Source organism: Nyctereutes procyonoides, unplaced genomic scaffold (genome assembly GCF_905146905.1).
Source record: "Nyctereutes procyonoides isolate TBG_1078 unplaced genomic scaffold, NYPRO_anot_genome, whole genome shotgun sequence".
NCBI classification, from domain to species: Eukaryota; Metazoa; Chordata; class Mammalia; order Carnivora; family Canidae; genus Nyctereutes; species Nyctereutes procyonoides.
Genome location: NW_026575046.1, coordinates 15,529,045 through 15,556,441, shown reverse-complemented (window position 1 = coordinate 15,556,441; position 27,397 = coordinate 15,529,045). Strand labels below are relative to the sequence as shown.

At 41.6% G+C, this 27,397-nt stretch overlaps 1 protein-coding gene across 1 annotated transcript in view; it reads right to left on the bottom strand.

Moving 5' to 3' along the window:
* Positions 1-596: 596 nt before the first annotated feature.
* The window catches only part of SPEF2 (sperm flagellar 2), a 163,739-nt gene continuing 136,938 nt past the window's right edge, over positions 597-27,397 (bottom strand). The window contains exons 31-36 of the mRNA XM_055325754.1: positions 26,557-26,739; positions 20,648-20,740; positions 13,962-14,141; positions 6,978-7,217; positions 6,659-6,781; positions 597-686 (exon numbers count right to left, since the gene is read on the bottom strand). Coding sequence (XP_055181729.1) covers positions 597-686; positions 6,659-6,781; positions 6,978-7,217; positions 13,962-14,141; positions 20,648-20,740; positions 26,557-26,739 — 909 coding nt within the window. The remainder of the gene's footprint in view (positions 687-6,658; positions 6,782-6,977; positions 7,218-13,961; positions 14,142-20,647; positions 20,741-26,556; positions 26,740-27,397) is intronic.

The window sequence follows — 27,397 nt, the reverse complement described above, 5'->3', positions numbered from 1 at the left end:
TCACTCACAAAATTTTTTTTTGTCTTGAGATAAGTATCACTGGCTTTGAGTCACTAATTTACACAAGTAAAAAGATAGAATTGCACAAATACATCCATCTATATAGGAAACATTATATTCTATTAGGAATAGATGATAGGAGCATGGCCGTACCAGCAGCTGATAACACAATCTTCTCTTCAGCTAGTGGGATGAACCTCAGAATTCTACTGCACATGGAGCAAGAATGATGAAACGTATGTATCAATACTTCCCTGATGTGGAACTTCGGGGGATTTTTCATTAAGCTTGCCTAATGTAAGTACTTCTCATGGGGACTTTCATGACTTACGTTTGTGTTTATTTTTGAACATATTGTCCTGGTGCCGTCTATTCAGAATCACTTCAAAAAGCATTCCTTCTTAGGATTTTTGCTCTGTAATTACGGTTTATTATAGAATATTCTCTGGGTTAAGGTAGGCCCCTTTTTCATTACTCTTCATAACTTGGTAGGGGTCATTTCTATACTTCTAATGACAACACATATTACAAACACCTTGTTTACATTTCATGTTTGGAAGATCCATTGCCAAATTATAAAAATCACACCCTTGTCTTCATTTCTTTTCCTCTGTAAGTCTTGAAGGAGATCTTTCTGCATCACTTCCTTGTACATGCTCACTCCTTGGGAGAATTATTTTAATATCCTAAGCAAAGAGATACAAAGAGAAGCAACAAAAATTAATTAAGTGACTTAGGATTAACAATCATCTAATGTATGGGAGTGATGAAACAGTGTTTTCATTTTTACTTTTTTCTTTAAGAAAATGGTTTTCTATTTATTTTAAATGTCACTCAGCATCTTACAGGATGTACCCTTGGAAAGATATCAGAGACCTTGGAGCCTTTGTTTCCTAATTTAATAATGAAGGGAACTGTCCTATTATATTAAATAGTACTCATAAAAAGCAATTACACAGGATTTGGCACATGATGAACAAGCCCAAGTGTTATGTCCCTGTTAGTGAATGAACTGTATTCATTTTGTATTAAAGAAAAATCCTAATGCCAAGTCAATAATGTCTACAGATTTGTAGAATTTCAGACCAGGAGATTTTTTTTTTTTTGCAGGGGATATTGTCTCATTTTTCCATGTTTTTTTTAATATTAGGAATAGAAGATCTGTTTTTCATCCATTTAAAATACCAGCATCTTACATTTTAAATCACAGACATTGAAAACATAAATTTAAAATATTATCAAAATGTAGAAGGGTAGAAACACATGGAAAATGTAGAATTATATATATATGGTTTCTTTTCTTCTCCACAATTTTGGGGAAATGTTTTAAGAATGTAAGTTTCTTTTCTTCAGAGCTGAGTTCCAAAGGTTTCGATTTGACTGAGGTCATTTTACTCATAGAGACATGAGTTAGTTGACTATCTGAGCTGACCCCTGCCAAGTGACACACACATTGCTTATCATAAGTCATGCCAGGAATCAAAGTGAATCATTTTCTTGTGAGACCTTATTCTTTGAAAATACAGATTTCCTGCAGCCAGAGGTCAAACCTGAGTGAACTAAGTGAAAAAGAACATCCACTCACCATTGATCTTTCTGGTCCTATCCACCACAGTTGTTATTAACATATCACTTTTGAATAGTGTACTTTTGATAACTAATGCTGACTACAGAATGCTAATTTGGGGGTGAAGGAGTGAGCTGACCTGTGATCACCTGACACTCGGCAGCATGGACAAAATCATAAGCTCCAGATGTTTAAACCAGCCCTGGGTAAGTTTGCCGTTGAAGTCAGAGGCCATAGTTTTCAATAGCAGGTAATGGGGGATGAGCTGAGAGAGTCTGGAGTTGTTTGACATGTGTGCCTTGAAAACACAAGGCACCAAAGCAGCCATCATATTTTGTTATGAAGATAAAGGAGAAGGTTGGGGAATATTTTAAAGTCAGATACCCTGAAGTAATAGTGGGATGAAAATTCCTGCAAGTCATTAACTCCTTCTATTTTTAAACACCTTAATATTTCATATTTTGTCCTCACATAATGGGTCCTGACTCACTTGCTTATAGAAACTCTCCTGTGACATTTGGATTTTAACACTAAAAGATTTATTATTATCTCCTATTGAATGGAAACCCAAATGTTAAGGATGTACAGGTTTACAGGTTTGCTAAAAGTAATTTACATTTGATCAGCATGTGTTCATTGTAAGAAACCACATTTATTTGGTTGGTATAGAAAATCATGTATTCACTTACATTTGTAAATATATTGGTCATGGGAAATTGATTCTGCTAACAACCCAGTTACAGTATTCTCATTGATCTTATTACATTTATTTCACCAAAGCATTTTCTTAATAATTTAGGAACATCATTTGAAATGACCTCTTTGTATAAGAACTATGAAAGTTGGGCAGACCGGGTGGCTCAGCGGTTTAGCTCTGCCTTCAGCCCACGGCGTGATCCTGGAGACCCGGGATGGAGTCCCATGTCAGGCTTCCTTCATGGAGCCTGCTTCTCCCTCTACCTGCGTCTCTGCCTCTCTCTCTCTTTCTGTGTCTCTCATGAATAAATAAATAAATAAAATCTTAAAAAAAAAGAACTATGAAAGTAGAAGTTAAATAAATTACTTTAATCGAATGATTATAAAATCCAACACAAAATCTGGATTTTCCCCATGTGTGGTCACGTGGGGATTTCTGAGACATCGGTTTGGATTCTTTGTCATCATGGCACCACAAACAAATGAAAGCCTTTTCTTTCTTTCCAAAGAGGAGACACTGAATTCAGGAGATGAAATGCCAGCTTATTTATTTATCCACATATAATTTCACATGGCTCAGAAATACTTCCTGGGCACCACAACTACCAGCAAACCAGAAATAGTAGGAAAAGTGATAGTAATCATAATGTCTAACATTTATTACCGGGTGCTTTCTACCTGCCAGCCACTGAGCTAGGCACTTTGTACATTATCTAATCCATACAGGAGCCCTTTGAGGGTCTGGTAATACTATCTTACAGATAGAGAAACCAAGGCACCATGAGGTCACTTGCCCAAGGTCACACAGTTTGTAGGTGTGAACCCAATCAGTGTGGCTCCTGGGCCCACTCTCTCAACCACAAAGCCAGGCCGCCTCCCAATAGGAGCAAAAATAAAACCTACCAAAATCATTATGAATACTCATTTTTTTCAAATACACATTTTAAAATGTTGCTGCTTCCAAACACAAAGCTGGTAAACACAGAGCTATCAGGCAACAACCTTCGCTTCCCACTGTTTATAACAGCAAACAACATTTTAACCTGAAAAACCACATTCTAGCTTTTGCTCTACTTATCTTGAAAGATCTTCAAATAACATCGCTGTGGTTAAAGTTCATTTTAAAATGTGATCTATTTACTTGTACATGGATATCTGGAGCAGCAATGGTGACAGGATGGGTTTGACAGAAACTGAGTCTTCGGAGATTTTTTTTTCCTTTTCCCTTATTTATTTATTTTTTCTCTCTCTCTTTTCTTTTTTGCTTAGTGAAAATGAGAGCAGAGTGTCTTACTGGAAAGGGAAGCGCTTTCAGTTTAGAGTATGGAGGCTTCGGCTTTTTAGGTGACAGTCTCAGCTCTCTGATCGACGGTCATAGGGATGAATCCTAGGCGGCTCTCGACTGGAGGTGGAGGGGCAGGGAGGAGGGTGGGGGTGCGGGCACAGGGGCCAAGGCCGCTGACCCTGCAGAAGCTCTCAGGCAACGAAGGAATGGACAGACTGGTGACAGGCCAACCGGCTTCCCACTGTCTGGTCAGGCCGGGACTCCCTGGAGGTGGGACCCCCCGCGCCAGCTGGCTCTCAGCCAGGGGATGCAGCACACATGGGGGGGGGGGTGCGCAGAATGTGTGGACAGGGTGCTGGAGGTCAGTATGTAGGAGAGCTCCTGGGACCGAGTAGGCCGCGGCCCCACGTCCTGGCAGACACCCACCTTGCTGGAGACAGAGCTGCGAGGCCAGCACCGGGGGTGGGGGTGTGGGGGTGTAGGGATACTGCAGGTGATCAGATTCCTTCCAAAATGCGGGAAATAATACATCAGTTAAAAAGAGCCCCATGGACTCTCGCTTTCCCTAGGAGTCAGAACACCTTTTCAAGGGGCTGACTCAAAGGCAGTCATCCACTGGCTGTTTTCTTTTCTGGGGAAAATGCTGAATAGACTCTTCTCTGCAAGTTAATTATATCTAGTCTGGCCAGAGTAAAGATGCTCCCCAAATCATCTGACTTCGTAAGGAGGAAATAATTGCGGCATCACTTTATGTTCCTACTGGTTCTTGGTAATATAAGATGAATTCTAACATACGAACTTCTAAGGGGTTTCAAAAATTATCTGACAGGTTCAAAATGAGAGGGCTATTCCCTGAAACATAGAACAGCCATGTAGGATGAGATGTAGTCAAGGTGATGTGCCTCTGGAATCTACCTTACACAGAATGATGCTGGCTCAGAAGAAAGCAAGAAAGGGGGGTAGGTCCCCACAACTGGAGACTCTCTCCCATCCTCTCTCACCCTCTTCTCTCCATCCCTTTGTCTAGTTCCGGTGTGCTCTGTCCCCACTAATTCTAGGGTCACACTGACCTATACCCTCCTCCTCCCAAGTGGGGAAAGGAGCTAGTCTTTATTAAATGAAAATCTGAGGTATAAGAAACCAAAAAGGGACATGTAACATATCAGTTTTGATGCAAACAGTAAATGTTTGTGGAACGTATGAGTATAGCAACTTGGAAAAATTGCTAACCACGTTTCCAGATATTTTAGCCTATTTATATAAAGAGACACAACTTTTTAAGAGCTCTATTACATGTAGACACATAATGATATGATATGGTGAAGATACAAGGGAAAAAAAAGCACTTTGGGATGAAGATGCTGATGTCACATCACACCCTTGCTCAGAAGCCAACTAGCTCCCCTTCCTCCCACGCAGCCCTGAGTCCACGCCTTTGCACCTGCCTCTCCTTTTCCCTGCGATGCTGTTCTCTCTCCACCCTGACAGCAAATCCATGTACACCTCATCTCCTGTCCCTCCACTTTCAACAATCCTGGCCACCTTTGAAGACTCAGCTTCTAGGAAAAAAACATGTCCTATGTTTTGAATTCCTATAATGTGCTTGGGTGGCTTACTTTCTATCATTCTCTTGTAATTCTTGCATGTAAAAATTCTGTTGCAAACAGAAGTGGAATTTGTTTGAGAGTGGAAACTAAATTTCGTACTTCTTTTGTCTCTCATGGAAACTTATATTACTAGCCTTAGTAGTAAGTGCTCAGTAGTGAAGAGTAATTGTAAGAGCCGTCACTGCTGAAGTATCTGCTGAGTGTCTGGAACCATGCCATATGCTTCCTATGCATGATCTCATTTAATTCTACCACAATCCTTTGAGTAGGAATGGCTGTTATTCCCATTTAATAGATGAGAAAGCCCAGATGAAGAGAAAGTTAAAGTCGGATATCAAGTAAGTAGTATACCCGAGATTCAGTCCCATGACTCCTGAGTTCTTAAATGCTATCATCACACTTCACTACTAGATGAGAGTCTGTTAGCTTGTCGGAATCCATCTCAGTGATTTGACCAACATAGTTCATAGAATCTCCATGTAAAAAGAAAGATCCGCGGTGTAGAACAAACAAATTTGGGTCTGAAGATATTCAAGTCACAGTAGTCTCACTTCTGGGCATGGAAGCTTATCACTGACAAGTCAGGAGAAATGCATCTGAGACCACCTTCATTTTATCAAAGTGAAAGTGCTTTTATCTTAAACGCAGCAAATGCTTTATAGTCCAATAAACAACTAACAGGAGCCAAATAAGGAGATTTCACAGGGCCAAACTGCTATGGGAAGGGGTTGCACGCTTATCCCACTGTTAAAGGGGGTCTGCCTCTGTCTGCCTTAGCCCTTGCTGTAGGACACCTGGCACCATCTTGGTGGATGCACGTCCAGCACGTGTGGTACAGTCTTGTCGGGTTACTGTGAACTCTGGGAGGCAGCTCTTCTTTTCTTGCTTCCCTCCTTCTGAGTTGGTCCAGTCTCTCTGGGTTTTGTCGTCAGTTTCTCCATCTTGCCCAGTGTTTCCCTGACGGAACTGCCAGCCAGTCTTTTGTGTGCACTGTCACCATAATGCACTACACTAACGATGCATGATTAGAGTGCAGTGACAATGTCGGCACTTGGTGGGGGTCATAGTCTCCTTAGTTCTCTTTGGCAAAGGGGGATTCTAGTCTCCATACTCCTCAGTCATGAGCTAGTCATCAGAGGGCTGAAATGATCTGGAACACTAATACTGCCACTCACTCAACTTTCATCTCATCTACTCCAGCCTTCTGTCGTAGGTCCAAGGTAGCCCTGATGAAGCTGATGAGGCATGCGTGATGAGGCAGCTCCATAATGCTGAGAGTATCCTCCATGGAACTGCTAGCTACCTCTACTCTCCCGGACCTTGCTGCCCTCTGTGTATCATGGTCTGGCCTGTCTGAGCTGGTGCTATTACCAGTTTAGCTTCTCCTAACCCTGGTTTGGCCAACTTCAGCTTTCCCCCATCTCTGTCGTCCCCACTGGAGTTGTCCCACCATGTCCTGATCCTGAGCTCAACCGAATTAGGACACCTTTGGGTAATACTTACAGGGATTTTATAGTCTGAATAATTTGAAATCAGGTCTTGAATAAAAGGATGCTTCAAGAGAACAGCAACTTCAACTGGCTCCAGATTCTTGGCACCTAGGTCTTGAAATACTTTTATGAAGTTCTTTAAAGAAGAAAAAAAATGAAGTTAATTAACTTTATGATCTTGCAGATGTTAAACCTTATTTTCCTTAATAAAGGAGTTTTGCTATAATTTCTATACAATGATAAATTTGAGAGCACTTCCAGGAAACTATGTTAAACTTGAGGTAACTTTTCTTATGTACAGACTGTCCCTTTTATGAAAGAATTTAACCAACCTCTGAGTAAGTGTTCTCTATCTGTAGGTGGCTGGCGAATCTGTTAGCATCCTGTACTTCTTTTCCTCCTTGGAACACTTTGAGTAGTCTTTCCAGGGATATCTTTTCAGTGTTTGCATTCTCAGGGAGTTCTACTTCCTTTTCCTCCCTGTCTTCTTTTAATTCTCCTTCCTCATGTATAAAGTTTCCCTCGAGTTCAGGATACTCCTCAACTGGACTCGCATCAGTCAAGGAGGAGGTCTGCATGATTAAATGAAGAGAATATGAAGTCAGGCTGAAGTCTTTCCAGTAGTGGAGACATTGAGAACACACCAATGTTGCCATATACTTTTCATGCAGTGGAATGATGGTGCCTCCCACAACCTAGCCAGAGTATAGATGAGAATGTGTTAGCTGCACTGGAGATCACACCAAGATTCTAGACCAGTTTTGCCTGTAGGTTACAGATGCCTTGTGTGAGGTGTGTCTTAATGTCTTACCTCCATACATGCTTTGGCTTACTACACTGCCAGGTGCTTTCCTCCATAAAGTGGACACTGGAGTGAATTAGTGTAACTGGTGTCAGATTTCTACACATGGATGTCAACTTTTAAAAGGATTTGCTTTGGAAATTGACTGTAGTTGAGAGCTTATGGCAAGTTAATTGCTCAAGCTTGATGGATTACAAGAGCTTCAGAAACATTTGCATACTAGAGGTTAAACACAACTAAACATTCAGAAGGCAAGACAAAAAACAAATTGAACGCAGAAAGTCAGGTGGGATTGTTATGGCTGCTCCTTGAAATGTGGCCAAGAGCCATGAAGTCAGCCACTGGCCCTGTGAGTATGGGAAACAGTACATTATTTCTGGTGTAATTTCTTGTTTATCAAAAGCTTAAAAAATATTCCTGCCTGCTGACCCTGTAACTACAGGCCTAGGAATTGACTCTAAAGAAATATCTGTGTGCAGGAAGACTTTTGTATATGGATGTTTGTTCAGTGTTACTGACAATAAACACAGAAAATCTGCAATCCAAAAGTGGGGAGTGGTGAATAAATTATAGTATATTTCTGTGGTGAAATACTATACTGCCATGAAAATCGTAGTTTAAAAGAATACTTAGTGACATGAGGAGGCACTCATGGAATAAGTGTAAAATGAAAACAACATAAAATAATAAATACACTAGGATCCTCATTTTCTTATCTATAAATGCTTATTAGTCAAAAAAAGAAAGACACAGTAGAGTTAACAATGCTTACTCCCGGTAGGTAGTGAAACAGGTGATGTCTTTTTCACTTAGTTTTGTACTTTCCAAATACTCTACAGATTTGTATTTGTTGTATTTCCTGTGATAAATGTGTATATGTGTGTGTGTGTGTGTGTTTCATGACAAAATAATCGATATTTGATGATTTGCCTTGGAAAAATGGGCAAAAAAATGGGTTTTTAGAATTCTGATAGGCCAGATGTCAGAAAACACCTGAATGCTGATTCGGTTTCCCAAGAAAGGAAAAATGCTAAATTTAGGCTTTAAATAAAAGGAGCATTCCAGTTCTATAAATATTCACTTCAGTAGAAGTATTAGGTGCAAGTTAATTAATCATGCACATTCTTTCCAAATAGTTATAAAAGTCCCATGTATAAAAAGTTTTATGATACAGCAGCGAATTAAGCCTCTGATAGTTGCCAATCCCTTTAGGAGATTTGTAAGGGTCGTGAGCAGTGTAATGAAGACAGGTTTCATTTGCCCTAGCTCTGTGTTTCTATATCCTTCAGTAAATTGTGAATTTAAACTAATGTAAGAGAGAGACAGAGAGAGAGAGAGAGAGAGAGAGAGAGAGAGAATGCTTTGGCAGGTGAAGGTTTTGGAATTAAGTATAAATATCTCTATCTATCTATCATCATCTATCTTCTATCACCCATCTGTTCAACCTTTTCTCTATTTTAAATATAAATAATAGTGAAAGGGAATAGAAGGGAAGGGAGAAGCAATGTGTGGGAAATATCAGAAAGGGAGACAGAACATAAAGACTCCTAACTCTGGGAAACGAACTAGGGGCGGTGGAAGGGGAGGAGGGGGGGGGTGGGGGTGAATGGGTGACGGGCACTGAGGGGGGCACTTGACGGGATGAGCACTGGGTGTTATTCTGTATGTTGGTAAATTGAACACCAATAAAAAATAAATATATTGTAAAAAATAAAAAATAAATAAAAAAAAACCACAATGAAAAAAAAATTGAAATGTTACATTGCAAAAATGTGAAACTAGCCTTTCTCTGTCCACCTAGGAGTCTTGGGGATCATTACACTGGCTGCTTATCAATGATTTCCCAGGGCAACAGAATATTTAGTGTAGTGAAATGTACACAATCAAGATGTAAGACATCTTGCTGAGTGGTGTAGGATAAATGGATTCCTACGCAGACTGAAGCATAAATGCTGCATGGACATGATAAAGATAGAACCTGCGGGTGAGCACATGACTAGTCAGATTAGACAAGCAGGTGATAAGTGATACCTAAATTAAACAGAGAAAGAGCCCTGTCTCACTACAGTATTTCCATAATTAAAGAGGGATTATTTTTTCTGAGACCCAATATAATCATCATGGGACAAATGAATTGTTACCAAAAGGTAATGATTTAAACATTTGAAATTTTAATGAGGAATCCTTATTAATGTTAGAGCATACTTTTGCTATTTTTGCTCTTTTTGTTCTCCATAGGGTTGGGACAGAGTAGATTTAATGGTTCAGTGAGAGGGCAAGAAGAGAGGGGAAGGTGAGATGGGAATCGAAGGAGCCAGATTAGCTTCCTGACCAGACTGTGGAGAGTGCAAGGAGGCTCTCTTCACTAGACATCTCTGAAAGACCACACTTTTGAATGTGGATGAATGAACAAAACAAGCAATGCCAATTCGAAGAAAAGCCAGTACTCCTGAATGAGCAATTACTAGCAGCATCAAAACTCTGTGTGAGTCACATTATCATCTGAGCAGCAGGACAGACTGTGGTGTAGCAAACACCATGTCCCATTCAGTTACTCTTAGAGGCTCAAAGTCTCTCCAAAAATGTGTCCCCAGAATGGTGCCTGGCCATGCATTTCTATCACTCACTCATTCCAGTTCCACATCTCAGAGGTCAGTCCTTGGGACTAATGTGGGCAAAGTATCAAAAGAGTAAGATGGAATGTAAATTTATATGTTTCAAACCCCTGCACCTCAAATGCTCTGCCAAGATGCTTTAACAACTTCTTCAAAACGTGGGAGTCTCAAGCTCACAATTTACTGAATTCCTACACCATAACCCCATACCATTAAGCCAGAATGAACTATTTTTCCAAATGACAGCTTACTTAAAGCTTCACTAGGACTAGTGCATACTCATGAATGCTTCACTCTTGAGCTTCTTTTAAATTACCAAGCAGCCATGGATTTGAACAGGTCTGTGCCACACTGAATATAACAGCATGAGTCACAGAAATGGAGTGAAGGAGGAATGAACTATTGAGGAGCTTTCCAGTTGTTTATGCGGAAAGCAAAAGCAGAGATCTGATTTAATGTCTTGGGAGTGAATGTGGATCCTTTGGAGGTGTTATTTCTGAGCAGGCTCATTCTGGCTTCCTGGGATGAGGTTGCCCAGGAAACTAGAACACAGCAGGAAAGGGCACAGTAACAGAGTAGCATAATTGGAGGCAGGATGGCAAGAACAGGGGCTGAGCAAGAATGAGGGAGGTGGGAGGATCCTGCATCTCAAAAGCTCAAGCTCAGAAAGTTCCCCCAGAGCCAGAACAAGCCTCTGTGTGTGGTCCTTCACAGGCATGCTCTCTGCCCTCTGCCCCTCAGGCTGGTTCTGTCTCTGTGGTGCAGTGGTTAAGGAGCAGTTCCTGTGCAGTGTCCTTGGACTGTAGAGGAGCTCTGGAGAGAAGCACTTCAGGGGTTTGCTTCCCTGGTGGGGCACTAGCTTCTGTCTGTGGGGACAAAGGGGATGCAGAGCCTTCCTGTGCTAACTAGCCTGGCTGTGACTCACCCAGGCAGCTGTCTGCTGCTATTACAATAGTTCTAGCACATGCTTCCTTTTTTTCCTGGACTTTCCAGCTCATTGCAGTCTCCTGGATCAACTATTGCTTCTGCTGGGAATGTCCTCTCTTTTCCTTTTTACATAGAGGAGACAGGATTCCATTCCTCCTCCCTTCTTCCCCATCATGTTTACAAACATTAATTGAGCACTTTCTATGTGGCAGCTACTGTCTGGAACATAAAGATGGGTAGCATGTTGTCCCCAATTCAAGGTAGAAATAACTTAGCGGTAGGATTCAACAGACAGACTGCTGCCTGACTTACTGGCTCTTCTTATTTCCCTCCTTTCTCCCCCTACACTCTGCTCTCGATACTGTGGCCAGAGAGATTTCCATATATTTTAAGTCAGATAGCCATGTTCCAATAACTTCTCATCTCCTTTCTTGGCAGAGTCAAAGCAAAGGTCCTACAGTGGCCCTCAGGGCCCTCTCCCCCTCATGGTTTTTTTTTTTTTTTTTTTTTTTTTTTTTTACTCTCCTCCAGCTCATTCTTCTTCAACTACAATGGCTGGTCTTTGGCATCCACTGCTGTCTTTACACATGATTGCAGTTACCTTGTTCATCTTCCCAGCATTGCAACCCACCTCAACACCTGTATTTTTCCCTATATTCTTTTTTTTTCCTGTAGCATTTATTACCATATCACATAGTCTATGTGTTACCTATTTTATCCCCACATCAAGGGGATACTACACTACACAGAAAAGCTGGATAAATATTTGTTGAATAAATGCATGTATGCATGCAGTAGTACTCAGCCCTCTCAGGGAAGATCTGAATATAAGGGGCCCTCATTGAGAATGCTCAGTGTTGCTCTTGAGTGTCAGGGGGGAGCTTTGTGAATCATCTGGTAGTCGAAAAAGGCCTGGGATACCAGGAAGGCCTTGGACCCTTCAGGATGAGTTGAAGGTACTCCAAGTGGGAGCAATAGCAACAACAAAGATAGGGAAGTGGGAAAGAAGAAAGTGTAGACATTGCTTTTGATCATTAAGACCTTGTGTTAATCTGTCCTTTATACTGTGTTTCTTCCATGTTTGGGACATTTTTCTCCCATTCTTTTTTGCATGGATGGGGGCAATTAGACAGAGTCCCTTGAGGGGTGAAATTTTGGCTTCTTCTGTGTCTCTTGCAGGTCACAGGGCTATGCAGAGGGCATGATTTACAAAATTAATTAATTAATTAACTGATTCACTCAATGAAATTTTTGCTGAACTCTGTATCAGTAATTCGGGTTCAGGGTTGTGGCAGGTTCAGAACAAGACAGATGGCCCCTCCCTGCCCCTAGGGTGCTTAAAGTCTAGAAAAGAAGCTGACCTGAAGAAGTAGTTAGTGTGAAGAGTACTGTGTAAGAAGCACAGAATGCTCTGGAAACATATGGAAGGGGGTGCCTGACATCATCTGAGGTCAGGGAAGCTCTCCTGCATGACAGACATTTGACTGAGACCTCCTGGCAGGCCACAGTCCATGCCAGGGTTGCCTGAGGGAGGCCCAGCCTATAAGGGGAGACAAGAACATCCCTGGGGAAGTGGGAAATGCAGTCCCAGTAAAGGCAGTTCACATCCAACTCCTTATTTACTTGGGAAAACTGAAACTGGCCTTCTGCTGTCTAAGAAGACAGAATTCTTGAGTGAAACCAACAGTCCTTGCTATACTTTCTGTCACTGTGTAAAAATTGAAGTAGCATCTACAGCACGTCGGGCTGAAGAGTCCTGAGTGGTCAGCTTCCTAGGTACCTGTCCAGCCTCACTCTGGCCATGGTGGAAGGGGAAGGGCAACTCTTGTCCATTTGCTCAGGGTCAAAATTCAGGGTTGCATCTAAGAGTCTATTTCTTCCCAGATGTGAAAGCTGTCACAGAAACTTCGCCAAGGGTTTTTTTTTTTTCTTTTCTTTTTTTTTTTTTAATTTTTTTTTAAATTTATTTATGACAGTCACAGAGAGAGAGAGAGAGAGAGAGAGAGAGAGAGAGAGGCAGAGACACAGGCAGAGGGAGAAGCAGGCTCCATGCACCGGGAGCCCGACGTGGGATTCGATTCCGGGTCTCCAGGATCGCGCCCTGGGCCAAAGACAGGCGCCAAACCACTGCGCCACCCAGGGATCCCGTTTTTTTTTATTTTATTTTATTTTTTTTTAAGGCAACCCAGCATACTGTATTTTGAAAGGCACGTATGAAAGGCAAATAAGTGTGGCTGGGACATCTGGAGAGTTTTTACTAGGCAGTATCTCTTTCTCTTCTCTGTCCATAAAAGATGGACAGGGAAAAAGCGTTTCATTACAAGGACCACAACTCTGTCCCCAAAGGGTCAAGGGAATACTAAAAAGTCAAAATGGGCAGCTAATAAGTACATTAGTTAGCACCCTGTTCTTAGGCTTTTCCAACCAAAAAAAAGCTAGGGAATGCCAACCCGTTAGAAATCTAAAGGGGAATGTGAGGTTTTATTAGCTATTAAGCTTCTTCGTCCTTGGATGCAGGAAATACAAGGTACCTGTGGATTTCAGGTGGCTGGGTTTTGGCCTGAAATACTATCAGGTGAACATATATGTGGGATGTTTGAGGCCTGAACTTGTTTCACGTAGAATTTCCACATAGTATGACAGACTGGATTGATACCCACTTCTTTTTCATTTATAAGGATCAGCACTTTACGTAAACTAAAGGCTGTCTTTTACAGAACAAACCTGGATTCCATCAAGAAACTTTGAGCAAATTTTGATTTTATTACAAAGGTATATTTTTGGATAGTGAGTCTCTAGTTCTTAATCCAATTGCGTAAAGCTTTATGAAGACCTACTTTGTGTAAAGTGCTGTGTTAGGCACCCAGAAAAATACAAAGATGAAAAAACCAAGCCTCTGAAGTTATAAGTTTAGGATCCTCTGGCATCCCCCTCCAAACCCCAATGCTAGTCCATTTCTGGAACACGATTACCTTTTCTCCAATAATAGCAATAGTTTCGACTGGTTGGAAGACATGAGTTCCTATGGCCACACTGAGGGCCCTGTAGACCCCTTCCATAGCATCTGGATGGCAAGCAAAATAGAGCAGCATCTGTGTGTAGTCAAGTTGAGGTGGATCCTTCTCATGGTCAGCAAATAGCCTAAAGAAAAACTGCCACACAAAAAGAATTTCAATCAAAGATAAAAGGCTTAAAATGAGTAGTCACTGGATGGACAGGCAATGATGGATCCTTCCAAGAGCTTTGGAATAAGACCACTTTCTGAGGATTGAATCAGTAAACGTAACACATAATGAATGGTATTAACTGAAGAGTATGCTAAGTTAAAAAACAGAATAAGTAAGGCTCACAATTCTAATGTTAAAGAAATTATATGCTAGCATATATAATTATATTATATGCTATATGCTTTGTATCAACAAACTTGTTGATACAAACTTAGAAAAGAATGTGCTAATAAAGGTGGTGGGGACTATATTTTAAGCAGGAAAAGGGAGCTACAGAGCAAGAACCTACCTGTCTATCCTAATCACCACTCTGACAAATTGAGTCTTGACTCCTAAATATAAAGCTTCCACTCTATCTCTGCATGGAGAGCACCTGGGACTTTAGCCATTAAAATCTTTCAACCAAGGTGCCTGGGTGGCTGAGTTGGTTAAGCATATGCCTTCCGCTCAGGTCATGATCCCAGGGTCCTGGGATTGAGCCCTGGGTCTGACTCCCTGCTCAGCCCAGAGACTGCTTCTCCCCCTGCTTGTGCTCTCTCTCTCTCTCTCTAATACATAAATACAATTGTAAAAAAAAAAAAATCTTTCAACTGGCCAACAGTGCTCTGAACTCCATACTCAACCTGTTGGTAATAACGTGACTTTTTCCACCGTGGATTCGCTCAGGAGGAGTGTGCTAACCACTGAATACCAGTGTTTTTGGGTAATTTCTCTCTCACTCTAAATGACTGAGCTGGAAGTCAGCTCTATAATGTAGTGTGCTGTGCATCTGGCGGTAAGAAAAGTTGGTGTGTGGGAACCCAAGATCCCCTGTGGCAAAGCAGCTCAAACCCTGGGACTCACAGGTCACACCTAAGCAGTAAAGCACCTACGTGGCCCTGCTTGAAGAGGACACTGGCTTCCTTATGAGCTCTTCTCAAACATGTACATTTAATGACCTGGAGAATCTTCTTCTAAAATTTAGATTTTGACTAAGTAGATGGCTCTGGAGTGATATAATGTTCTGCACATACAGTAATCTCTTAGATGCTTCTAACACTACCAGTCCTGACCTACACATTGAGGTACAAGTGCCCAAATGCCTAGATCCATAGATACCAAGTGCCTAGGCTATTCTCCATTACCTACAATTCTTACAACTATGAACAAATTTAATTAGATGGTTGGGAGAATAAGTTTCTGATACTTGACAAATCCAATAAAAATTTAAATAAAACTCACGTTGATAGGAAACTGTATAAAATCTGTTATGTTACAAAGCAGGAAGGAGTCTTAGAGGTCAATGGAATCTGGAAGTTCATTCATTTAGTCACTTATATCAAGGTTAACTGAGTTGCAGGTCTGTTACAAGCCAGGCAGAGTTATCCTGAGATGCTTAAAAACACTCTAATGGTAAGGCATCCTTTGGGTTTTTTTCATGATCCAGTTGGTGGGTTCCTTCAGGACTCTGTGTTTTCTTCATCCCCTCTTGCCTCTCAGTTACTTCAGGGATTTCCAGCAGGATTAGGAGTAGAAGGGGGGACTGACACTAACAGATAACCACCGAAGGGTCCCTGAGGGCCTATCTTCCATTTCTTCCACAGGAATTGTTGAACTCTGCTATGATTTCCACTGAATTGCCCTTATAAATGCTCTGCAGATGCAATGCATCATTATTTTCATTAACAAAGCAACTGAATATCCTATCTTGAAAAAATATGTGCAAAATGAAATAAGCTGATATTTGGGCTCTTTCTGTAATTACATGGCCTTGATTTTAAGTCAATGGATAGGACGTTCATAAAAGGTAAGGCTCGCTGTGTTCCTAAGATTATTTAAAATATCATAGTAGGTAGAATTCTAAGAAACTTTCAAAGGTTCCCACTCTCTGGCATATATATCTTGTATCATCTCCTCTCCTTGTGTGTGCATAGGGCTTGTGGCTGTGACGGGAAATCATTCCGGGAGCATCTGGGTGGCTCAGGTGGTTAAGCATCTGCCTTTGGTTCAGGTCATGATCCCAGGGTCCTAGGATCAAGCCTCACCTTGGGCTCCCTGCTCAGCAGGAAGCCTGCTTCTCCCTCTCCCTCTGCTGCTCCCCCTGCTTGTGCTCCCTCTCTCTCTCACTCTCTCTCTAGCAAATAAATAAATAAAATCTTTTTTTAAAAAAAGAAAATCATTCCCATTTAGTAAGTCACCTTATATAACAAAGATAAAGAGATTTTTGCAGATGTAATTAAGGTCCTTAATCAGTTGATTTTGATTTAACCAAAATGAAGCCTACCGTTGGGCCTGACCTAATCAGGTGAGGCCTTAATGGAGAGATTTAAAGCCAGAGAGATGCTTTTCTTCTGGCCATGGAGACTCAAACTGTCCAGCTGTGGAGAGGGCCATGTGGCAGGGAGCAACAGGCAGCCTCTTACGGCTGAAATTCTCAGTCCTACAACTACATGGATCTGAATCCTGCCAATAATCCATCTTGAAAGGCAGTCTCAGAACCAATCTTGGAATTGGCCTTGGATGAAGATTACAATTGCAGTTGATGCCTTGATTTCAGCCTTCTGAGACCCCTAAGCAGAGGACCCATCTAAGCCATGCCTGGATTTCTGATTCGCAGAAACTGTGAGCTAATGAATGGGTATTGGCAAGGACTTATTGAACAAATATAGTCCATACCTAGCTCTGAGAATACATTCACTAAGAAAGAGATAAAGATGCCTGCTCTTGATCTCTGTCTTCTAGAAGGGGAAGACAGACAATGAAGAATACATAAAATAAGTCAGGTAAATTAGGTCGTGATTATGGAAACACATGCAAAAGGCAGATCATGAAAAGAGGAATTAGGAGTGAAGAGTGGGGCAGATTGCACAGCTGAGAAGGTAAAATTTGAACAAAGATTGGAGGGTGTTAGACAGGGAGTATATCCGGGGTGGGAGCGTTACAGGCAGAGGGAATTGCTAAGTCAATGACCTAAGGCAGGGGCATGCCTCACAGGGTTGCTCCGTAAGAAGGCCAGGGTAGCTGCAGCAGAGTGCGCCAGGGCACAGCAGGCGATGAGGGGAGGGAGGAACAGGGTCAAGGCCAGGTTAGCTACTTAAGGATTTGGGCTTTTCCTCTGAGTAAAATGCAGAGCCATGGGAGGATATGAGTGGAGGCTGCTATGATCTGAACCAAGACAAGGAGACGCAGGGAGACCCATCATGTGGCTGTTGCAGTCTTCCAGGGGAGGATGCCTGTGGCTTGTCCCAGTGATGGCCATGGGGCTAGAAGAAGCAGTTTGGTCCTCAGTATATTTTGAGGATAGAACCACCAGGATTTCCTGAGGAATCGAATGTGGGCTTTGAAAAAGAGAGAAGATTTGGGGATGTGTAGTAGGACGTTGGCAACTGGAAGTTCCGAGTTGCCAGTGACTAAGAGGGACATGGCTCTGAGTGAAGATCGGAGCAGTGGGGTAGAGGGGATGGGAGTCCAGGTACTTAGCTTTGGACACAGAGTTTGAAATATCTACTAGAATATTCAAGTGGAGATGTCAAATGGGCAATTGCATGAAGGAGGTTTGCAAGGGAGGCCTGAGGCAGAAATAGGTACTTAGGATCTGTTAACAAACAACTAGTGTATGAAACCTGGCTTCAACAAATATTACCAGTCCAAAGTAATAGAAGGATTTCACAGGAAAGGAAGTTGTGGAGAGATTAAGACAACACTTGTGAATTTGAATATGGCAAAATCAAATTGCCTTGTCAGTTTATATGGCAATCGCTAAGGATTTTTAAATACTGGAGTAGTTGCTCTTGGTATTGAGTGTGTGGGATGCCAGGGCATGACCTGTGGAACCCGGTCAGTCATAATGAAGTATGCCGTTACTGTCAGGGGACATCACTGTGATTGCGACAAGGACATGTCTCAGAGTTCCTTTCTTGGGGGCAACGGGGCCTTTCATCCAGTGCCTGGGACTCTGGGGTCATCCAAGCCCCTGGTCTGTGCTAATGGCTTATGTCCAGGAGCCCCTGCCAGTGTGGGTCAGAGGTGGGCCCTGGTCAGAGAGAGCACAAATGACAAATCAGGGGCTCTGGGTGGGACCTGAGCCTGTAGTTCAGGGCCTCTCCTTAAGAGGGTAAAGAGTCCCTCAGAGGGAAGGGACCTGATCAGCATCCTACAGTGTGACAGACCTGGGGACAGAGCTCAGGGCTCCTGACCCTCAGAATTCCCTTTTCATGGGGCATTCCATCTCCACCCCCATTTGGTCTTTCCTATTCTAATTACAGCCAAAGGGGTAAAGTTGGTTTGTTGTTTTATCTTTTTTCTTTGCACCCCTTTCTTTAGCATGTTACCCATGAACCATTCTTCAACCAAGTACAGTTAGCGTGGCTGGTTTCTGCTTGGCTAACACGTACCCAGGGCTTACTCTGTGCCAATCACTCACTCTGCACAACAACCCTGCCGGAGAGGGATAAAAGTAAACTAAGGCACAGAGGGGTTAGGTAACTTCATCAAGACTTTGAAGCGTACAAGCATTGGAATCTGTGCTTTTAATCCCAGTTTAAGAGCACTGAGACAAAAAAAAAAAAGAGCACTGAGATTTATGTAATCCTGAGCATCCAGTGTCTGAGTCATTAGGGGTGGAAAGTGCCACTCCTTTCCATCCTTCGGACATCAGACTGATGCACACTCACACTCACACACACACGCCAGCCATCCCATCCTTTGCCCGACTGCTTTCTCAGGCTTCATGGTCCTGCCTCTACCGCCAACTTTGGTCTGTTCCTCCAAGCCATTCTCCAGCAGTCTGGGCACCAATAGGTGGCAGCCACTCACTCCCTTGGCACCCAAAGGCCCTTTCCTGCTTCACTGCCTTGCAGTCCTCAGGGTGCCATCTCAGGACACAGTCTGCTGGCATTAGCTGCTGGGTGAGCAACTAAAGGGCTCTACCCTCAGTGAACATTTCTAAAACTTGTGGCTGGAAGGGAAAGTGCTTTGACTTGGCATCATATTCAGACTGCCCATTTCTTCACAGAAGAACCTGTTTACTGCTGGCAGATTTTGGCCTCCTGATGGCTTTACAGGGTTGGTCTCCATCCTCCAGGTTCACATTGAAAACTCCCACCACAACGAAGACAAAAAGCTGCTCCTGCACCTGCCAGTCTTGGGTCTTGGACTCTGGTGACGCCTTGACCCCTTTCTCTTACCTGCTCTCCTGCTAGCTCGGGAGAGGTGCTCAGAAACTATGCATCCAATTGAAGGAAACTGTTCACTTTAAGGCCGTAACTGGAGTCACGTACAATCTCCTATTGCAGTTTTAAACTAATGGCTGGCTGGAAATTGGACCGTTGATACACCTAGTTTGTGAGCTGTCTAAATCCCTATTCAACTTTTCTCATATCCTATTGAATTTGGTTGTGTTAGGTATATTTTTATGTTTTAAACACTTCACTGAAGCCAGAGTACTTTACAATATTAAGGTCCTGCTTTCTTTTGTGGGCTCAGGGATAGAGGTTAGTAATATCATTATTGGTAATAATAATTTTGATAATAATAATCCAGTGGGTCATGGGCAATACTTATGCAACCCTTGGTATGTTTTACAAGTCAATGAAAGTCAAAGAGGAATAAACAAAAACATATACAGTAGTCCCCATTATCTGTGGTTTTGCTTTCTGTGGTTTCAGTTACCCACGGTCCACTGTGGTCCACCTCAGTCCGGAAGCAAATGATCCTCCTCCTCACAAATCATCGGAGGGTCACTAGTGGCCTAACACTACCTCACAACACCTATGTCATTCATCTCAATTCATCTCATCACATGGGCATTTTATCATCTTACATCATCACAGGAAGAGGGTGAGAACAGCACAAAAAATTTTTTTTGAGAGAGAGAGAAAGGGAGAGAGAGACCGTAGTCACATAACTTTCATTGCAGAATTATTTTTACAGTTGTTTTCTTTTAATATTAACTATTACTGCTCGTCTCTCACCGTGCCTAATTTATAAGTTTAACTTATAAAAGCAGTATATATAGGGTTTGGTACTATTCACAATTTCAGGTATACGACTGGGGTCTTGGGATGTATCATACCCAAGGGGGGATTGCTGTGTTGGTAAAATAACAGTTCTTATCCTAAGCTTTTAGAATTGGAAGGACACTCGGGGCAAATATGTCAAGTAACAGCTTACTTTGACAGATGAGAAAAGTGAGACCCGAGGGATTATGAAAATTGTTCAAGATCATACGGAGAGTTAACAATGGGACTCTGTTTAAGAATTTGGTCCCTCCCTCCTCCCCCCAAATTTTTCTGTGCTGCCACCTTATGAACATTAAAGTCTACATTCTAGGGATACAACAAAGGAACTGGGGGCGGGGGTGATGGGATCCAAAACAAATTACACGAGTGGAAGAAAAGACAGAAATTACCAGTGTTATAGTAGTGAATTTTTTAAAGGATCTCAGCAATTACCTCTATAAGATGCTCCTGCCTATTGAACGGCAGAGGTTCAAGAGGATTTTCTGGAATTTTTATATATTCATCTCCTGTAAACCACAGACCAGCCTATACAAAAAATAAAAATGAAAATTATTAAAGTAGCATTCCTCTAAAAGCCACAGGGATTGAACCCATCTTATTCAACACTCTAAGCGTAGTGGTCTCTAAAATATGGGGTCAAAAACCAGGGGAAACAGGAGAAAATACTAGAACTTCCATTTATACATATTTTTGATATCACTTATATAATTTTTATTCTTATATATTTGATAATATAAATAATGTATTAGTGCAGTAGTACACATGCATAATTTATAAATTAAAATCCACATATTGGGGATATTAGCTATATCTTAGCTGTCAGAGCATGTGATGAAGTTTGGAGGTCACTGCCCTGATTTTGCCTGCATGGCAACATTCTGGAGGGGTCTTCACTCATAACACTAGCTCACATTCCACATGTCCTGTTCATGTGACTATCTATTCTCAGAGCCTAGCGTGGTGCCAGAAAAATCTTTGTGAGTGAATGACTGACTCAAAAGCTCAATGGCCTGCTTTTTAATGACATCCCTCTTTCTCAACCCATATGTGATACCAATTATCGAAACCTTCGATTTCTATTTGGCAATGAATCTCCCTTCTCTTCCTTCCCTCTAACCCTACTCCTGCCATCTTGGGGAAGAGCCTCTTTCCTGTCACAGGCTACCCCCGTAAGCTCCAAACTGTTTTCATCTCTAGTCTCCTTCTAATTTGTTTCAGCTTGTACCATGCAACCATATCAATTTCTTCAAGACTTTAATTTGTCATATTCTCTTCTTGGAACCATTTCCTGTTCTTGCTCTTCCATTCACATCAACCCTCCTACCTGGTGACTTCCTGTCTACCCATGTAAACCTGCACATCTCTCTGGGCTCCATTCTGATCACATCACCTTAGAGATGCCTTCCTTGATCTTGCTTCTGAATTCCAGTTTGTTGTGTCTATACCACACAATGGACTTTTAGTCCATTGTGGTGCCACTCATGTTTGCTATTGAGCATCAGGTATAAATTCCTTGGGTTTAAAGAATACATCATGCCAACCTTGATTTTTGTACATGGTAAGCACTTCATGTACATATGCATTTTGTTCCCAGGTTTAGCTCTCTTACCATCTTCCAGAGTGATAACATACTGTCAGCACTGTTGCCAAGAGCCCCTAGTTTGCCTAACCTGACTCTGGCCTATGTTCTATGCTTTCTTTCCTTCTAAGTATCACCTGTGCTTTGAGAGAAGGCTGGAATGGCTTTAGGTAACTTGCAAGGGGATGAAGCTCCCAAAGGTAAGAACTAGAGGTTCTTTCATTTGGAACAAAGGAGATGTTGGCCACATGGAACCCTGTGAGAGAGAAGACTCAGAAGAAACTTAAGATCCAGTATGGGCTCGAGCTTTGAATATGCTTTTGTACTGAAGAGACCCTTGCCCAATAGCTAATCTATGGAAGGTAAGTACTACTCAATGGGAGGATAGAGAGATGAGGAACATAGGTAAGGAGTATGATGGAGCACCAAAGTTCAGAATTACTCTCCTGCTTTAAACAACAAGAAAAATGAACAAGATATCTAAAATTTTTTCTGACATTAGACAATAGGCAACATAAGAGAGAATTTCTTGAACTAAAGGAAGTAACCAAGGAGTCCTTTCAGTGTTTTAGCCTGGAGGGAGTTCCCAGGCTGTAGTGCCAGGAGAGACATCCAAATGGAGCCTGGTGATCTCTCTGAGTTGAGAAGATAGATTTTGTTGTTGAGGGAGGACAAGATGGCTAGAATTTTCAGGACAGAATACTAGTGATATACTGAGAGGGAGAGGAAGCCCAGAGATTCACAGATGGATTTCCGTAAGTCTTGACTCAACAATCTGGTGATGTGTGTTTGTGGAAGATACCATAAGCTGGAGAGAGAACCACAAGAAAGGAGTAAGCTGAACAATTCCTGAGCCTCACATGGGGCTGGGAGGAAGAGTCCATGTCACCACCAGGCAGAGTGGAATGATCTCCTCAAACATAAGCATTGGAGAGAGCCCCCAGGAGATAAATTACCTTAGCAGTGGGAACTGATTAGCCCTCACCTAAAGTTCACACTGGACCCAGCCTTACAAATATTATTGTATCCTTGAAAGGATAAAAGTGATTCCAAGTAGCACCCACTAATATAAGAATCACAACATCTGGCATCCAATATAAAGTTACTAAGTATTCCAAAAAAAGCCATATTACACGCCCATAGAAGAAACAGCAATCAATAACAAGAAACACAAAAATGACACAGATGATAGAATGAATACAGAAAGATATTCCTCAAGCTGTTCTAAATATATTTCATTTGTTCATGGAGATAGGGAAAAAAACATGCACATGAAGAGAGAAATGAAAGATATAAAATAGAAACAACTTGAACTACTAGAGACAAAAAATCAATATCTGAAATGAAAAATACACTGCATGGTATTAATAACAGATTCAGCTTTGCAGAGGAAATGATCAGTGAACTCGAAGACCTAGGAATAGAAATGAATACAAAGTAAAGCAAAGAGAAAAAAAGACAAAAAAAAAATGAACCAAACATCAGTGACCCGTGGCACAGTAAGGACATGACTGGATTTTGAGAAGGGGTGGGTGTGCAGAAAAAGTATTTAGGAAAAAAAAATCCTGAAAAGTTTCCAATCTGACCAGAATGGCAAAACCCATGGAGATTCAAGAGCTCAGTGAACCAAGCAGAAGAAACATGAAGAAAACCACACAAAGAAACACAATAATCAAATTGCTGAAAACCGGGAGCAAAGGGGAAATATTAAAAGAAGCTAGAAGGGAAAAAAAGAAATAGAGATTGGATCCCAATACCTCCTACCATTTCTCAGCCATTGCATAAATGGTATTGCATAAATGAGAACATTGTGTATTTCTCACACAAGAGGGCCACATTAGAAAGGAAAAAAAAAATAACCTGACTGGAAAACAACTTAAGATTTTTAAAAAGTCATCCGTGAAAATTTTAGCAATATGAAATGTTAAATGTAAACCTGGATAGTAGGGTTTAAATTAATAAAGCAAGGTTGTGTCAACCATAACCTGCCTCACTGAATTATTAAGTGATTTTTCCTTAAAAGATGTAAATGTCCCTTGTGCTCTCTTGCTAAAACATGGTCTGCTATAGGAAAAATATTAGGGTTTGAATCTGACGGCCAAGAAAGAATTCTTGAGATGTCTTTGGTGCAAAAAGGTTGTTTTATTAAAGCATGGGGACAGAACCCATGGACAGAAAGAACTGTACTGGGGTCATGAGAAGTGGCCCATCATACGCTTCAAGTTGGGAAGGAGTTAGGGATAGGGTAAGCCTCCCAGGTATTTTGGAAACAAGGCTTCCAGGATCCTGAGGGGGCTAGCTATTGCTGGGAAAGGTGGTTTCTTACTGTTTAGTAAAAACTTGATCATGAAACCCTTCGGATGTTTATGGTCGGTCATGTACTTGGGGGTGATTGCCAACACTGTATCTTGGGGAGTAGAGATAAAGGGAGTTTCCAAAGGAATTTTTATATGTTAAAGTAGACTTACAGCGTCCTGGGCTGACTCATTAAGCCTGTAATCACATGCATTCTCACCGACAGAAGGTGAGCTGAGAGTTTAATATCAAAGAATCCTACATGGAGTGGCTCAGCCTCCTCACACAGTGGAGGTAAGCACGTGACAGCAGCAGGGGGACTAGGGGTAGAGGGCAAACAGGCCCAGGTACACAGCCCTGTCGACTTCACCAACTCTCTCATTCCAGTTTAGAAGCTGGGGCAATCAGCACACTCTTGGGTGACTGTTGTGACCTTGCAATTAGTCAAAAGAAAAGAAAAAAGATAAAATAAAAAGCAGTGCAGAGAGGCCTTCTCTCCCAGAGAACTCCATTTCAGCGATGCGTGCTATGCTCTCTTCCTGTTCTAATATAGCATTTTTAACAAATCTCATAACATTTTGCTCTAGAAATGGTTTTGACTTTTCCCATATAACTTTTTCTCTTCTTTCTTCTTTCTTTCTTTCCTTCTTTCTTTCTTTCTTTCTTTCTTTCTTTCTTTCTTTCTTTCTTTCTCTCTCTTTCTCTCTTTTCTTTTTTTTCTTTTTTTTTTTTTTCGGTTTTGTTTCTGGTGTGTGTGTGTGAGCTGGCAAGTGTTGGAAATCTGTGAAAGTCATGTGGGATGACCAACTGCGCCTTTCCAAATGGCCTCCTTCTCCTGGGGCTCCTGTGGACGAGGAATTGGGTGGGTGGGGAAGAGTGCTGAGTTCAGAAATCGGAAATCTACTGCTCCCCAAACACAGGAGGTGTTCAAATAAGTACTTCTGTGTTTCTTTTAAATGCAGTGACCAACTTTCTCTAAGAAATTTACACTTTTGGTAAAGGAGCTTTCTGGTTTTGGCTCAGCATTTTGGTAAAAATTGCCAACATCCTTTGTTTGTCTCATGTTTTGTACAAAAGGATGTTTAAATTGATAGCCTGGAGTAATTGGCACATACTGTAGTGAAGGTTGGTAATTTCGCAAGTGCTCACTTTTAAAATCTTTCAGTGATGAAACCAGAGTGAGTTTTGCTCTGTTTTTGTTTTTAGACAAAATCGTTTTCACAAGTTTTAAGTCGAGATCAGTGATAGTATCCATAAATCGTTCTACTAGGGAAGCAAATATATCAAAGCCCAATCAGCCAAGCACCTGCTTTGACCAGCCTTGAAGGAACCTTCTTCTATTCAAGTGTTATTTCCTCTGGCTGAACAGCACAAGCATGGGAACATCGGGGCTGTCTATAAGCATACCATCCATTAAGGACAAAAAGAGAAGCAGGAAGGGATGTGCTCTTTCAATATTGAAATATGCATGAGACACAGGCACTTAAAGAGTATTACCCTATTTCAAAATTAGAACCTTATAATTGCTTCCATCTTTTGTGTTTACCAGCAATGTGAAATGATGAGCAATAAGATGATTTCAATTAGTAGACACAAAATTAAGTAATTCAGTCCCCCTTAGTTATGGGGTTTCATTCTCCTTCCCTACCCAAACTTCTAAAAACTGAATTGACTTTGATCTTCACTTCCTAGAGATCTATTCATGTAATCAATCCTATGCAATCTGGATTCTGTACCCTACCAACATTGCTCTGGAAAAGGTCACCTGTTATATATCCTTCCTGCCCAGTCCAGTGACCAGGTACCATGGCACTGAGTTATTCATCACTTTCGACACTTCCTTTGGGTATCTCGCCCCTTCCTAAATTTAACCACTGCCTACATGATAGTGACTTGCAATCTGTTCTGCATCTGCTGTATCAGATTGGACGTTTCTGTCTGCACTTCTCGCAGACATTTCAAACTTAACTTGTCAAAAACTATCTCATCATTCACCATGATCATGACCAAATGGAGAAAAAACCCAAAAAACCCAAAAAACAAAAAACAAACCTTCCCCTCTCCCTGTGTTCATTTCCCTGGGTAGTACTACTGTTACTACTCCCAGAGTATTGGGTATTGGACACTAGATGTATTAAAAGCTCTGAAGGTGATTCTAATTTTTGGCCATGGTTTAGAACCATTGTGTAGGAGCTAGGAAAAGGACAATGAAGCTGATGCGACTTCTTTCAGAACTCTTAGTTCTCCTAGCAGCTCTGACTTTTTCCAGATCCTTTCCCCTGGAGGTGGAAGCTAGACTTCCACCTGGCACTTGGACAGTGGCTGCACTGCCTCTGGGTGCCCAGACATGGACAGCCGAAGGGAAGAACACTGGCCCAAGACCTGGCAATGTGACATCAGTGGGCTATATGTTTCTTAGGCTAAAAGTACTCCAGTATTATTAGTGCCACCAGACCCTGGTAGCAACCTGCATATACTGCTCAAAAGTGATGGTGCCCAACTGCTCTTCATCCACCGCTTTGAACCTCTGCAGGGTTTCGAGGAGCTCTTCCTCCATGGGGATGGGCCAAGGCATCGAGATTACTAATAGGAATTTCCGCCAGTCCACAAACTCCGAATTTACTATTAATAAAGATGTTAACTCCTGCAACTAGAAGAAAACAGGAAATGCCGTTGGAATATTTGTATGACTCTACCTTGAAACTCTATCAGTTCATGTTTTTTATGAGACATTCAGATGAAGGAAGGAGGAGTTTATATTGGTGAATAGATTGAGTCAGTTCTCAGGCTTATTCCCTCCGGTTCTACTAATCAATCCACATCAGATACTTAGATACTTTTACTTTTTTGCTTCCTTGACATTTGGGTTTTTTGCTTACTGTTATACAATGAATTTACACATGTGACTCCAGTGACTCTGTACCTTTTCAACAGAGGGAAGATAAAGATTCTAGATGTGACTGTGCAAGGGCTCCACAGCCTGTAAGGAAAACTATAACCATTTTGTTTTCTGGTACATTTTTAAGGAACAGATTACATTGAAAAGCAAGAATGCCAGAATAATCTACTGTTACTAGTCAGGATCATTCCCTCTGTTAGTAACAGATACAAGCTCACAGACTGAGCCTCCTGGGCTCCATGATGTTTCATTGACTGTCGGTGGCATCATTCATTCATTCAATGCTGGGCACGTGCATAGTGCATCTTACATTCAAGTTCGTTTGCTCTTCATTCAAATTTTATTGATTGCCTCCTAAAATGTCAGATACTGCAAGTACTGATGATTTAAAACTATTGTCTTAATTCAA